Source organism: Parus major, chromosome 18 (genome assembly GCF_001522545.3).
Source record: "Parus major isolate Abel chromosome 18, Parus_major1.1, whole genome shotgun sequence".
Classification (NCBI taxonomy): Eukaryota; Metazoa; Chordata; class Aves; order Passeriformes; family Paridae; genus Parus; species Parus major.
Genome location: NC_031786.1, coordinates 7,328,393 through 7,343,169, shown reverse-complemented (window position 1 = coordinate 7,343,169; position 14,777 = coordinate 7,328,393). Strand labels below are relative to the sequence as shown.

Sequence of the window (14,777 nt, the reverse complement as noted above, 5' to 3'; positions counted from 1 at the left end):
ATGGCAGGATTCTGTCCCAGCAACCTTGGGGTCATCAGCAGGTGTCATTATCCAAAGCCCCCCTGTACAAACCTTATTTCTTTTCTTTAAACAAACCTTCCAGGAGATCTTTTTCTTTCTTTGTGAGCACAAAATAGGACAAAATTATATGTACCTACTTTTGGAGAAAAGGTTGGCTGGGGTACTGAGTATCTACACTCACTCACCATGGTTATTTCCAGTCATGTTTAGGTGCACATAGGAAGGGATGGTGTAAGGGTGATCTGCTCATCTCTTCCCCAGGTATGAAATCCACTTGCCAGTTGCAGTGTTGAAACAAAATTTGATCACCTAGGCTCTGCTCCGAGTCAAGCCAGGTAAATAAAAGTGTCTGCAGGCATGAATATGTCTCAGTTTGGCCTGCAGTTTGGCTGTGTTGGTGGCCACCAAGTCCTTTCTAATAAAGCATGCACTGATACATGGAACTGCTTCTGGTTTACTTGAAGTTGTAAGGCCAGACCTTGTCAAATGTTGGTACCAATAGAAGCACAAAGCTGGCTTGAATGCAGTATTGTACAGGGAACAGTAAACAACTAAAGGAAGTGGCCTTCTAGGAAAACTGACCTTCAATTCAGCTGCAATCCCTAGACAAGAAATTGTTTCACAGGATAACACAAAACCCAAAGACTAACCACATTGAAAGACAGGAAGTTTTTATTCCTGGTTAGATTAGATAGCAAACCACGTGAAATTCCACAAGTAAGATGCCACCTATTTATCTTCAAAGAGGAGGAGGCAAATGTGCATTTTGTAGATGAAGCTAATTCTCAAATCAAATTGTATATGAACTTCCATGCATCAAACAGTGCAGTTATTTTAATGTGTTTGTAGGGTACTTGACATATCAACATATTTTTAATAGATTGGTCTCCTGAACAATGGTGAAATATTTTGGCAGTGGCAAAATAAATAGCCCATCTTTGACTTGTGGGCTGCAGGAACTTGGGGACTTCAGCCATCAGGGCTCCGAGGATGTTGTGGTGGAGCCATGAAAAATAAAAGCTGACAGATAAAGCTGAAAGCAAAAAGATACCTATGTCATTTTGGGCAAAAGCAGAGCTGTTGGCACCATCCTGGTTAAATTCTTGACGTGATTAACTGCTTTTACTGCTCTGTCTCCTTTCTGTTTATTTCAGAGATCTGTCTGGGAAAGTGTGGTGCTTTAGGATGGCTCCTCATCCTCCTGGCAGCCAGGACTGCCTTTCAACATCAACTGAAGGACCCACAGTAAGGTAATTTACAAGTACTTCAGGGTAAATTACACGAAGTTTGTCAACCCAAGGGCTTGTTATTTCTCGGTGATTCTCAGAGCACTTTACCATATGGTTTCACAGATAACACACACAGTTAAACAATCAACATAATAACTTTTCATAGTTCTCATTTTAATACAGAACAATTTGTCTTCTTGCTCTTGCGTGTTTTATGCATTTAAGATGTTACTTTAGTTAACTGAACATGTGTTTACTTATGGTTACAATATCAGGGGGTAAAGAGGAGCTTAGATACTGAGCAAGCTGCCATGTGGGGTGGAGCATCACATAAAACGAATGTGATGCAGTGGTGGAGTTTGCTTAGGGAGAGAGAGGGGAAGCTCAAACACTGAAAGATAGACAGGACCCAGCTGACATCTGCTTGGAATCCTGGATCTGGTAATGGCAGGTTAACAGAAATGAACACAAGGGCTGGACAGCACCCACATTTGTGGTGTGTAAACAACACTATTTCTGTTTGTAGGCTTGATCATTCTCAGATGATAACTGCAAATGGGGACCCAAGGCTTGAGGTGCAAGCTGCAGAGCTGGGAAAAAGCGCACTCAGTGTATGTCCTGCCTGACTTCTCTGTGGCACATGGTTTGGAAGTACAGCTCATGGAGGAGATGATGAATGTCATTGCACATAATTAGTAGAAACAGGCTGGCTCATCCTCTTGGCTCTGGCTGAGACTGAATAGAGGTGTCCTTCCTGAAATCTTTGAGACAAACCCAGACTGAACAGATACTAAAGATCTCCCAGGGAATCAGGAGAGAATGTAGCCCCTCCTGAGCACCAGGATCTCACATTTCCACTACAGCAGCACAGTGCTGCTCTCCTGCCCAGCAATTACTTTGCCTGGGGATTTCCAAGTATGAGGTTGATAGATGGTGTGTATCTGCTATGGCAAAGGTTTCCCTTTTCTGCATAGCTGAGAGAAGGCTCTGTCAAGTTAACAGGAGAAGGATGGAGATAAGTTGCACTAGGTATGTATCTAAATAAAGCAGAACTGTTACAGAGAATGCAATACACAAAAGGGAGAGAAGGGAAGAGAAGCATCTGATTTTCAGCAGCTCCTCACAAGACCCTGTGGCTGTCCCAGTCTTGCAGCTAAAAATGTGACTGCACTTCTGTGGTGCACCTGTCAGTCAGGAACAGAGAGGAAAGCACTATGTGGCCACATTTTCCCAAGTGTAAGACAGGAACAGGATGATTTATACCACTCAAGAAGCAGGCTTACGTCTTGCATTCCCTGCAGCACTTTTCACCCCAAAGGATGCCAAATAGCACATTTGTCCTGCCAGAGATGTCAAGAGCAATGGTTTCTGATGTTAAGGTAGTGGGAAGAGTCTGAGAAAGACCTTTACCAAGAAATATTTCACTTCTGGCTCTAAAATTAATGGATCCCCACAGAGATGTGATTCTGTAATTCATATCTGTGCAGGGCCTGAGTTTTGCTGCCAGATATGACATGTGGAGATAATATGCCTGCTTTTTTTTTTTTTCTTTTTGCCAGGGATATGGAGAGGAATTTGGGCTTTGTGATTCTTGTGTTTCTTTCTCTGGAGCAGTGGAGTTCTTGAATGCTCTTATTCCTGGCAGCTGTCAGGGACAGGAGGTGGATAAGCTGCTTTTCTGATGGGAGGCCAACTAGCCATGAGTTTAATAAATTACCTCTTCACCTGTCTGCAGTGCTGCCCTACTCCTTGGAGGACCAGCTCTCTGAGAGATTCCCAGTCAAGGAACAGATTCTTTTCTTCCTTTCCAGCAACAGATTTTAAAAGAGGGGAAAAAACTCCACAACCATCTTAGCCCTGAAGTGGTGTCAGTTTGTCTCTCTGTCTGTCAGCTCTGGGGTGATGTGCTAGGCTTCCTGCTGGGATGGCACAGACAAAAAGCTGCTGAGGGAGTCATTTGGATAAAGGATCTCTGGTTCTTTCCAGCCTGTGTAACTCCAGATGATGTTTCCAGCCATTGTTGCTGGGAGTGTATTTTCCTGTGGTTTTTTAAAATTCTCACAAATGAAGAGGCTCATCAGTCTTCTCAGCATTGTGTGTCTGAGGAAGGAATGCTGGGAGCAGAGAATTTCAGTGAGATGGGGTTAATGTGAAGAGCTCGAGGAGCAGAAAGGCTGTGTGATGGCAGACTTGGTCTGCTCCACTTTGTTCAGGGAGGTTAATTATCAGCAAGAGCTGTGGCCACAGGGAAGTACTCAAAAGCTGAGTTCTCACTACGCTTACAGAAAGAACTAAAACAAGTTCCAGCAACTCTGGTTGTAATAGGGCCAGATTCAGAGCACTTACCCCCCATCTCCCAGTGATTCCTCCAGGCAAGGACACTCCCTGGTGTGTGGGCACCAGCTGGAGGAACCTGCCCATGATCCCATTACCAAGTGGGAGAGGGGGAAATATTCTATGTTGGGCCCATGGAATCTGCTGTCCCCACACAGATCCAAGGCAGTTTCTTTATGGGGCATCAAATGGCTGGGGCTGGACACCAAGCACACAAATCATCACTAATGAAAACCTGAAAGGATTTGCAATCTCTGCAGCTCTGCCCTGTGGACACTGAGCAGTCACTTGCTCTTTCCACCATCAAAACCACTGTGTCTTTCTCTCCTGGAGCATTTCAGCCCATGGAGAACACAAACCAGTTGACTAATTAAGCTGTTCCCTCACTCCTGGCACAGTTTACTGTGGCTTTACTCTGTCACAGAACTCTGGGTAATCTTAAAAGTGTCACTGTATAAGATGTGGGGGCTTTACTTCAACAAATACTGTTGTCTCTGAGTGCTTGTTTAGTTTTTGAGAGAAGGTTTGGTGCAGAAGGGAAGGAACTAGCTGGAAAATGGCCAGTGAGTGTGGAATTATAGCAAGCTTGGGAGTTTCTGGGCTATCAGTTTCATTTGCTGAAAGCAAGACAAACAGCTGAGCAGAGTTTGCTCTCTTAATTTCTTCCCCTCCAGATTCCCAGCCTGAAAGCATTTGCTTCTGAAGATGACTGCTGAACAAGGAGGGAAAAACAAGAACCTAAGATTGCCAAGCCAAGTCTTTGCTAGCCCCAAGGCATGACCACTGAGCAGCTGCATGCTGCAGACAATGTCATTCTTTTTCTCCCCCACTTATAACTCAGTTCTTATATCATCAAATAATACTGTGTACATATTCAAACACCCCCAACTTCTTAATCAGTCTTATTCCACTGGCTGCCATTCAAACACCGGTTTGGTAGGTTGTAGACATCACTTAAAGACAAGTTTATCCTGCAGCAAAGATGGATCAATCTGTAGAAGAGTTCTGTTCTTTGAGCACATCTTGTGATGTTCTGTTCTGTAGACCAGAGACACGGGAGAGTGGAAAGCACACAGGGCACAGGCAAGTAAACAAGATTTGATACACAGCCTCATGAAGAACGTGTACACAGATAAGTTTATGGCACAGTTCAAATGCCAGCTCAGTTGGCACATCCACAATTTAAGATCTAATGACAATCAAGTTTGTTTGTGAATTAAAAAAAAAAACAGAACAAAACCAACAGCTAGGTGAATCTGCCTTTCATATGTCCAGGATGTAATTAAGGATGTAGTGAAGTGGACATGGAATTAAATGGACTATTGGAGATCAAAAAGACAAAAAAACATCTTCACTTGATGATCCCAGGTGCAGTTTGCTTAAATAAAAAAGTCATCTTATTTTTACAGTACTGAAGAATAGAAGAACTTCTGCAATGGGCATTGATACTAAGACTGGGCACACCAGCAGTGCTGGGCTTGAAATCTCTACACCACAAAAGAAGCAGCATCTGCTGGGATTGGCAGGTGGAATTGCAGGTAGGACTGCAGAGAAACATGCATTTGGAAAAGGATGCTGTGGCCCTTGAGAGGCCATGCCCTGTGCATTGTGCAGTCTTCACTTTGTACCTTCCTGACCTTGGGCTGGGAGCCCTGTGTATCCCAACAATTTTCTTACAGAGCTGTTTAAGAGACCAGCTCTGCTCTTGGCCTCAGTTTTCACCAGGTCATCCCTGGAGAGTTCCATACATCCCCATTTCCCAATCTGACCTCATGTCTGAGTGAAGCAGCCTGGTGCCTCAGTTCTGACAGGCTGATCTCAGCAGTGGGGGTGGATAGTGAGGAAATGATGCTCCTAGGAAGTGAAAGTCTGTACTCTGATGGGGGGTTAGGTTTTCTTTTCCTACACCAAGAAAGTGAAAAGTCCTGTTTTGCATATAGCAAGCCTGCTTTTGGCTAATGCACTTGCCAGAGATTTGGATATTCCCCCAAGTACAATCCCTGCTAAACAGAGAGTGCTACAGACAAGTTCTCCACAATCACCAGTGCAGATCCTTAAAAGCAACAAAATCCATATTTTTCTGCTTGTAGGAATTTTTCTATCCCTTGTGACTTTTGGTTTCGCCGTAACGTTACATGGAGGAGATTAAAGGAAAATGTTTCCTAGCTCCAGAATTTCCCTTTGGGACCCCTATTAACAAAAAAAGTCTTGTAGTTGTGAAACCTGTTGACTGGCTTTGCTGTGACATAAAACAGGCACCTCCAGTTCTCTGGGTATTCAGTAACAGTGTGAGTGCTTCTGAGATTTGAGATACTGTCAGCAAAAGCTTTTTTTATATCTGAGCTTCATTTTTTTATGAGAGCTGTGCCAAAGCAGCCTATGCATAAGAAGTAATATGTCCATCTCCCCTTGAACTTTCAGGGTTAATGTTTCACAACTTAAAAAGTTAAAATAGCCCTTTGTTGTAAAACTACATCCCTGGTAGAAATAAACATTTCTCTGGCTGTGGTGTTCATTTTTGCAAATCCTAAACTCTGCTGGTGAGGTGATGTACTCTGGACTGCCAAAGATTGATTTCACACTGACTGGGGATTTTCCTAACACAAACTCCTCTATTCTGTGGTGTATTTGCACCAAGTCTTACTTTGATTTGTTTCAAACCTACCACAAAATAAAGTGGATGTGTATCTAGCTTCAGCATTTGGGGGGCAGGGTTTGCTTCTGGATCAGAGCTGCAAGAAATTACTGCATAAAGAATATCTGGGTATGGTTATGTCTAAAACCTTGGGCAGGTGCTGGTATGAAAGCATCTTGGGTTTGTAACTATGGCCACTTCCGTAGTTCACATGCATTCCCAGTGATGTTTTTTCCAGGAAGAGATAAAGGGTTTCCATTTTAGGGCAGGCCAACATCATTAAGAAAGTTACAGGAAACTTCCATTATTTGCAGCAAAAACTGTTCCTTTCCCCGCTCTTTGTTGAATAAGCTTCTGGTGATAGGCAGGAACAGTACAAAACTGATGCCTTGCCTGAGAAACTGGATCTGAGTGTCTGGGAATGCTGGGAGACAGGGTGTGCATAGGGAAATCCAGAGGGAAGACCAGCCCAGTCCTTCCACACACCTTGGTGAGGCAGGGCCTGGCGAGCGCCTTTGGGCAGCGGCAGCAGCGCCTCTGCCACTCTCAGGTATCGCACCATGCGCTGTTCCAGGATAAGACTCCCGAAAATTGCCAAAGCCCTGATTTGCCTCGGTGTTGTAACACAGTTCTGCCTCTTCGTTGTCAATTCCAGCTCCTTGTTTGATTTGGTGAAGACAAAGATTTTCAGGTAAGGGACCTGTACCTTCATGGCATGCACTGTCTGGTGTGGATGGTTGTGCTCGTTTTTTCTCTCTGTCTTTTTTACCCTGCAATTTGCACTTCTGATTTGAGTTAGGTAACCACTTTACTTTAGCAGAGCATTGTGTTGGAAGATCTCCAAGTCAAAAGTCAAAAACCTGCTTCTCTTGGCTCACTATTTTCCAGGGCTTCCTTTTGTAAAGCAGCTTTTGCTTCACTAATCCTACCTGTTTTCATACTTGGGCACTACATAGTATTTGCTTTTCCAGTTGGCTCCCAAAAGAACCTTATTCAGCCCTAATCCAGATTGCATTGCTGGACAGTGAATTTGGTGGGATGGCTTTGAATTTATGGCAAGTTCAGCAGCTGATTCCTAACACAAAATATGCTGCATACTGGGACATCAGTGTCATGTAGACATGATATCTTGATATCTATTTTCTATAAATGGTCAAGTAAATCCTACAGGAATGTGTGTGGAATGTCTCCAGCATCACTGGTAGGGAGCAATACTCCTTGCATGAGGCCTTGCAGACACCTGAGCCTTTCCCAGTACAGATATGGCTCATGGATGCTGTGCATAGGAAGCACCACTCTCCAGCCTCCCCACCACCCTCACCTGGTCCCAGCTCTCCCAGTGAGCTCATCTGGCTTGGCTTGGTTGGGCTGGTTCTCAGCTGAATGTCTGGGCTGGTGCTGTGGGGGCAGGCAAGAGGAGTGAGTCTGGGAACATCTGCAGCTCTTCTGGAGGTGATTTGAGTTCAGCTCAGCTCTAGGAGCTTGACACCACGCTTTGAGGACAGCTGTCAATTTGGAGAGGATGGAATCTGCACAAGGGAGGTGGGAAGGAAAGGACAGAAGGAGGAGGTGTAGAGAAGTGATCCCATAGCCCATCAGTGGCAGAGCTGGAGCTGGCTCTCCATGTTCAGCTGCTTGAAGCCATTTCCTTCTACTGTAGTTTCAGAGGATGGAAATACCTGTATTTATACAACTTAAGTAAAACACAGCAAGGTATGAGCTGTGTGTGGTTGTCTGTGTGGCAGTTCTATTTCTGTATCTTGTATGTCACGTAGAATACACAAAGCAGCATTTTCATGGCTTTATCCTCTATTTGTCCTTGGGCTTTGTAAAATGGGAGGAAAATGACAGTAAATGTCATTGAGCTTCTGCAGTTGTTTGCCAGCTGGACTCTAGAGCCTGAAATTCACAGAGCTACTTTGACCATTTGTCTGGATTTAAAATGCTGGTCAGGAGAGCAGGGTCCTGTGTAAGCAGGAATGCCTGGCCACGTGGGTCTGACTGCAGAGAGCAAGGTTTGGGATGTGAAGAGTTCTCAGTTTTACATTCTGGTCTCTGGCACAACAACTGAAGTTAAAGTGTAATAGACTGAGGTAGAATCTGCCCTGCAAAAGAGCACATAGTGAAATAGGGAACACCTATAGGGAGCACATGCAGGGAAAGCCTGGAGTGAAGGATGGTTTCTTATACTGAAACTCCTATTTCATTTATCATCTGCACTTTAATTTCAAAGTTTTAAATATCATATTAAAAATACAACAGAATCTCACCAAGGGATTTAAGACCTGCCTGAGCTACCTTACCAAATTTCTCTTTAGACTGTCCATGTAAAATCTTTCCTCCAACTGGGCAGTAAGCAGTAACAGCAAGTTTATACATGAAGCACCATGACAGAAAGCACATGCTGCACACTGGGTTGAAACTGGCTAATGATTATGAGAGAGGCAGGCTGATAGCTACAACCGCTCTTTTTCAGCCTTGCAAAGGTTCATGTATTTATCTCATACAAAATGATTTTTAAAAGCGTCCTTAGTTGATAATTTCCTGAACACTTTCAGAGTGATATGACATCCATCAAATTTCAGCAGCAACTGAGCTGCTATCTGCAGCCTGTTATCTGCAGAAGTGCTTTTTCTTCCATTTATCACTTCGGAAGCAATCCACAGCATTCTGAAACGAGTGCGTCATGCAACGGCTGAACATGAGTGTGGAATCAGGCTGCCACAGCCATGCTGGTTTATCCTGAAAAGCTTTGCTGTACATAAAAGCTCAGCTGCAGATATTGTTCACCTTCCTTTTTCCTGTCTACCCTCCAGCCTTGTGCAGAGAAGAGGGAATGTTTAGGACAAAACCCCACCACTTCTGCCTTGATTTTTTTTTTCTGGGTTTCAGCACAGTTTTGTTGCAAGTGGCTCTTCTGCTGTCAGCAGATGTGGCCTCCTGTGATAACCTTGTACCTGCCTGTGCCTCTGAATCAGGCAACAGGGCAGCTGCAATATTAGAGGCAAATGCTAAAAATGTAGAGATTTTACATTTTAATAGCTTCACAGTGTCTGCCTTCAGATACATGTGCCTGGTGAGTGCTGTATGATGCCCTTGCATTACCTGACCAAAGTGGAGGAGGAGAGAAAGAAGTGCCCTGTGGCCCCTAAAGCTCAAGAGGTGATTTAGGGTAAAGAAATGAGTTTCACTTCTTCTTAGACTTCCCTTCCTGAATTCTGGAAGGTCTTCATGCTCTGTTGCTGAAGCACAGGGCTCTGCTGGCAGAAGAGAGAGGCAGATGGCTGCCTCCATGGTGTGTGCCATGCCCAGAGCCCAGGATCTCCAAACCAACCCCGCAGTGCTCTGGGGACACTGCCAGGGGGCCTGCCCAGTGCGTGGCAAAGCTGGGCTGTACTGGTTGGCTGCTACTGCCAGTGTGAATGTTTCATGTGCCAAGTGCTGAGGAGAGAATGTGTGCCTCTGGGATTTGCCTAGTGGGGAGATAAGTAATATTCAGGCTAGAATGGTGTAGGAAGTTGAATAACGTTTTGGCAAAGTTTAAAATGAAATTGCTCTAAAGCACAGAGAGAGGCTCAGAGTCAAGAGCATTATAAATGGGCTGAAGGGTGTTCAGTGTTAAGCGTGTGTGATGTATCTGCTTTTCCTTTGATTTCATTCAGGAAACAGAACATTTTCCAACATGCCCCAGATACACAACAAGTGGACACCCAAAAGCAACAGGGTTTGAACTGTTCTGATAATGGGAACTCCAGGAGCATTTTAAAGGTGACTTTGGGAGGACACATCACAAGACTCAAAGATGTGGTGGAGAAGGCACCAAGATGGAAAGGAAATGAGGAGCAGGAGAAAACAATGAAACCAGTTATGAGCATAAAGGCAGCCAAGGAGAACATGGCTGTGAAACCACCACCCCAGTTGGAGGGAATCAAGAAGACAACAGTGAAAACAACCCCTATGGTGCCGGGAAACAAGGGGAAAACAACAGTGAGGCCAGCTCCACAGGTGGAAGAAGCCAAGGAAAAGACAACAGTGAAACCACTTCCCAGGGAGAAGGGAGGCATGGAGAAGGCAACAGTGAAACCAAACTCTGGCATGAAGGGAGCACATGAGAACAACACATCCAAAGACCAAGCAAAACCCAAAGCATCAATGAAAACTGTAAGACCTGTTCCTCAGGCTACTGCAGTGACACAGAAGAGGAAACTGAGTGCTGCTAACTTCAAATCTGAGCCACAGTGGGATTTTGAGGACAAGTACCTGCTGGATAACTCGTCCCCACCCTCGGTAGGTGGTCACCAAGAATGGTGCTTCCCCATTGACCTCCTTGTCTGCTGGCCCCTGGGCATGTGTGCCTTTTGCAGCTGAGGATGATTTCAGAGCTGGTAGGTCACTCACTGGTATATGCAGGTGCTGGTGGGACCTAGACAGGAAGACCTCTACATACAACATCTGCATTCACATGAAGATGCAGGTTAATTAAATTTGAGCAACTCGTAACTACTAATGTCCAGGAACAGGGCCTTTAGGAAAGGAGTAAACTACAGCAGAGTTCTCAGCAAGCAGATGGGACAGGTTGTGGTGTCTCATACTGTCTCTGTCCCCCATCCTATGCTGGTAACTCTTTGTAAAACTTACCCAGAGCAGTTTTCCCTGGCACCCCTGTTTCTGGAAGGCTTGGAACAGGTGGGTCACCTTCTCACATGCTGTGTCTCCCTCCCAAACCTGATCTGTAATTCAGCAGAGAGAGGGAGTCTGTAGAAACTCCCCCCTCCTTAATTCCCTACATGATGAGAGTTTTCCCTTGTTCCTCTGGTGCTGATCCAGTCTAGCTCTGGAGGCACAAGAGGTACCAAGACAGTACCTGCTTGAACAGAAGGGAATGTCCCTGTTTCTGGACATGAAATATGCTGTGACTGAAATGATTGTCACCATGAAACCCTTGACAGTGTTGTCCTCAGTGTGCTCCTGTGGTGACAGGCAGAATGAGGGCTGTCTCCTCAGGCTGTTACAGGGTTGTCATCCTCATCCACTGCAGAGAGCCCAGCCCAGCCATGCAGCACTCAGCAAGGCTTTGGCAGCCATAGCTGGGGAATTGAGTTGGGCGTGAGGGTCCATTTGGTCTCTGTTTTGTCTTTCAGTAGGTGTTTGGGGAAGGTCTCTAAGAAAGTAGAGCTCAAACTGACTCAGCAGAACATTCAGTGTAGTGGAACTATTTGCTTTCCATCTGCACACACAGCCTCACTCTTGCCAGCTGCAGTGAGACCCCCACCTTGTAGGAGAAGCTGGATTGGATTCCCTTCTCAGATGCACATTTCACTGATTTATTTAGGACATTGAACAAGTTGTTGCACATTTCTTCTTTCACTTAAAGGGAATGGCAGTGGTGATCTGATTTCATTTGTTCATCAATGTTTCCTTGGGTGCACTATCAGGACCTTGTGAGGTTGCCAACAGGGACTGCTCATTATAGCATGTATATATTATTGTAGCATACTCTTATTACAGCTTTTTTTTATGCATTTAGGTTAGACCTATTGCAAATGTTAATTTGCATCAGCTAATGAGGCCCAAAGCCAGTAAAACATTTAAGCATGACAGGCCTGTTGCTCTGAAAAAGAAAGTCTCAGAGACTTGGAGTCATCCTGGCTCCCTTGTAGGTGACTTTTCACCAGCTGTTTATGGATGTAGCACTAAAATTGTGCTTCCTGTTCCTGGTGATGGGGATTATGAGGGGAATGGATGAGGTACCACTGGAGTTTCTGTGTTTCTCTTTGGCCCTGCCACAGACAGGCACACAAGGACTGGCACTCAGGTTTATCTCCTCTGCTCATCAGTTGTTCCTGTTTCCTTTTTGTTTTTCAAGACCTGCTCTGAATCAGTGAGGGCCAGGGCTGCCAAGTCTGACTGGCTTCGGGATCTTTTCCTGCCCAGTATCACACTCTTCATAGACAAGAGGTACTTCAATGACAGTGAATGGAACCGCCTGGAGCATTTTATACCCCCCTATGGCTTCATGGACCTGAATTATTCACGTGAGTCCCTCAGGGCTTGCCAGGATGGGACTTTCAGACTCCCAACAGGAACTTTATGCTGAGTAACTGGAGGTTTGCAGCATCTCCACATCAAAGGCATCAGTCTAGGAGGATCTCATGGTGGAAACTCTGGTGGTTTCACTGTGTCCATCCCAAAGGCTCTTGATAACTCCCCACTGTGTTTCCTTCACAGTGGTAAAGGAAGTCATATCCCTGCTGCCCCCAAAGCCCCACCAGCAGCTGCTCCTGGCCAGCCGTGACAGCAGTGTGCCCACGTGCATCAGCTGTGCTGTCGTGGGGAATGGAGGAATACTGAATAACTCTGGGATGGGCCAGGAGATTGACTCCCATGACTATGTCTTCAGGTAAGGCAGCCTCCCTTCTCAGCAGATGCACAGCTGTTTTTTTGTGGCTAGCCCCTAACTGTGGCTGGATCACTTCATCTCTTCTAGTGTTCCATTCATTTCCAAGTGCCAAAATTATGGATTCCAGGAGATAAAAAGTCCAAAAATAATTGGAAAGTTACTAAAGATCCAAAGCCTGTGGTCACAAATGAGCCATAAAGAGCCATCTCCACAGCAGGGGCTCTCCTGCAGATCAGGGTGCCAATCAGAATGGGCCTAGTCTTCCCTTCCTGCAGGCTAACACTGTCTTTTCCTATTAGGAATGTAAATGTTCCGTGGTCACCTAACTCTGCTCCTCTGTTTGATTTCCTTGGCCAGGGTGAGCGGGGCTGTAATCAAGGGTTATGAAAAAGATGTGGGAACAAAAACCTCCTTTTATGGATTCACAGCCTACTCCCTGCTTTCCTCTCTTCAGATTTTGGGACACAGAGGGTTTAGCAACATCCCACGAGATAAAGTAAGTGAGGTCTCTGCTTTGTGCATGCACAGCTTTGACAGGATGCTGTTTGTCTGTGTGCTTTAGTTCTGCTCTTGCCAAAAAGAGCAAAGAGGCTGAGGCAGCCCTTTTAGTATTACCCTCAGTGAGGGGACCTGCACTGCCTTGGCTTGGAGTGAGTGTTTGCAGTGGCAAGTTGTGTCAGTGCTTCCCCAGCCTTTAGAAGGAGCTGCACATCAGATACTCTCTCCATTCTGCTACTGAGCTGCAGACTGAAGATGTGTGTCCAAGAAACTCAGTGAGACAAGATGTTGTATTTTCTTTTGAAGTGCTGTTCACTAATGCTCACTTGTTTTCTTAGAATGTCAGATACATTCACTTCCTGGAGGCAGCAAGGGATTATGAGTGGCTGGACGCTCTTCTGTTCAACAAGGACATCAGGAAAGGATTCTTGAACCTCAGCGGGTAAAATAAACTATAGCCCCCTCCACCCCTCCAGTGACAAGCTCTCTGTTGTGCTCTTTTCCTCTCCTGGTGCTCAACCCTCCAGAAGAGCAGACCAGGGTAAAGCCTCCCTCCCCTGGCAGACTTGCAGGCAGAAATCTCTCATTTCCTCCACAGCTCTGAGCACTGCTGTAGTCAATACACCTCCTTCCCAGAGGCAGCTGATTTCAATGATGTGTGGCCAGAGCTTGTGGCTTTTGGGGATGAACACATGCTGCTGCCTGGTCTGGTGTGGCCTGCTCATGGATGAATGCCTGGTTTCACCAATTTTTGCCTATACAAACACATGCTTTTGATATTCCTGTCTCCTTTTGTTGCCTCTCCTCCCTGATCTCTTCCTCTGCAATGCACACAGGCTATGAAGGCTTTGTCATAATGTTGGAAACGTTACAGAATATCTTCACAGTGTTTGTGGTTCCTCTCTTACCACCAAGTGCATCAAATGCCTCGGGGCTGATCCTTTCCAGCTGTGATGAGGTGTAGGAGCTTATCTTGAGTCTCCCCATTCCTGTCTTTAGGCAGAAGCCCCGGCAGAAATTCGATAAAGATTTCACAATGGACAAATACCTGGTGGTTCATCCTGATTTCCTCAGATACATGAAAAACAGGTGAGCTGCAGGTTGAGTGCTCTGACAGGCTTGTTTTTCCTGGCTAGCACCATCTGTCTCTGGCCTCTCCTCCCAGCATCCTCCCCTGTAACCACAGTTCTGCCACACCAGCAGCTTGGAGATAAGTGTCAGCAGTGTGAGCTCAGCTGAAACTCTCTGTGGTGCTGCAGTGGGATGCTAGTGGTGGGTAAACAACCAGAATCTGTGAGCTGCAGAAGCAACAGCCATCAGACAGTTTGGTTTGCTGCATCCGAAAGAGATCCAGGGGCAATTGGAACTTTAGGTGTAGGAAGAATGTTGCTGATGTGCCAGAATAGAATGTAATGAAATAGGAATAGGAATAGGAATGGGAATGGGAATGGGAATAGGAATAGGAATAGGAATAGGAAAAGATAGGATAATATAGAATAGAGTAGAGTAGAATAGAGTAGAATATAATAGAATTAGAATATAAATAGAATATGAATATGAATAGGAATAGGAATAGGAATAGAATAGAATAGAATAGAATAGAATAGAATAGAATAGAATAGAATAGAATAGAATAGAATAGAATAGAATAGAATAGAAT

General features: G+C 45.2%; 1 protein-coding gene and 1 long non-coding RNA gene across 2 annotated transcripts in view; both read left to right on the top strand.

Annotated features, from left to right (window-relative positions):
* Positions 1-983: 983 nt before the first annotated feature.
* Positions 984-6,088, top strand: LOC117245274. Its single transcript, XR_004499805.1, has 2 exons — positions 984-1,271; positions 4,994-6,088. It is a non-coding gene; the product is annotated as an uncharacterized LOC117245274 (long non-coding RNA).
* A 302-nt stretch (positions 6,089-6,390) lies between these two features.
* Positions 6,391-14,777, top strand: part of ST6GALNAC1 (ST6 N-acetylgalactosaminide alpha-2,6-sialyltransferase 1) — an 11,077-nt gene continuing 2,690 nt past the window's right edge. Inside the window, exons 1-7 of the mRNA XM_015645904.2 lie at positions 6,391-6,910; positions 9,882-10,506; positions 12,086-12,254; positions 12,448-12,619; positions 12,977-13,115; positions 13,456-13,559; positions 14,117-14,206. Of these exons, the coding sequence (XP_015501390.1) occupies positions 6,780-6,910; positions 9,882-10,506; positions 12,086-12,254; positions 12,448-12,619; positions 12,977-13,115; positions 13,456-13,559; positions 14,117-14,206 (1,430 nt within the window). The 5' untranslated portion in view covers positions 6,391-6,779. The remainder of the gene's footprint in view (positions 6,911-9,881; positions 10,507-12,085; positions 12,255-12,447; positions 12,620-12,976; positions 13,116-13,455; positions 13,560-14,116; positions 14,207-14,777) is intronic.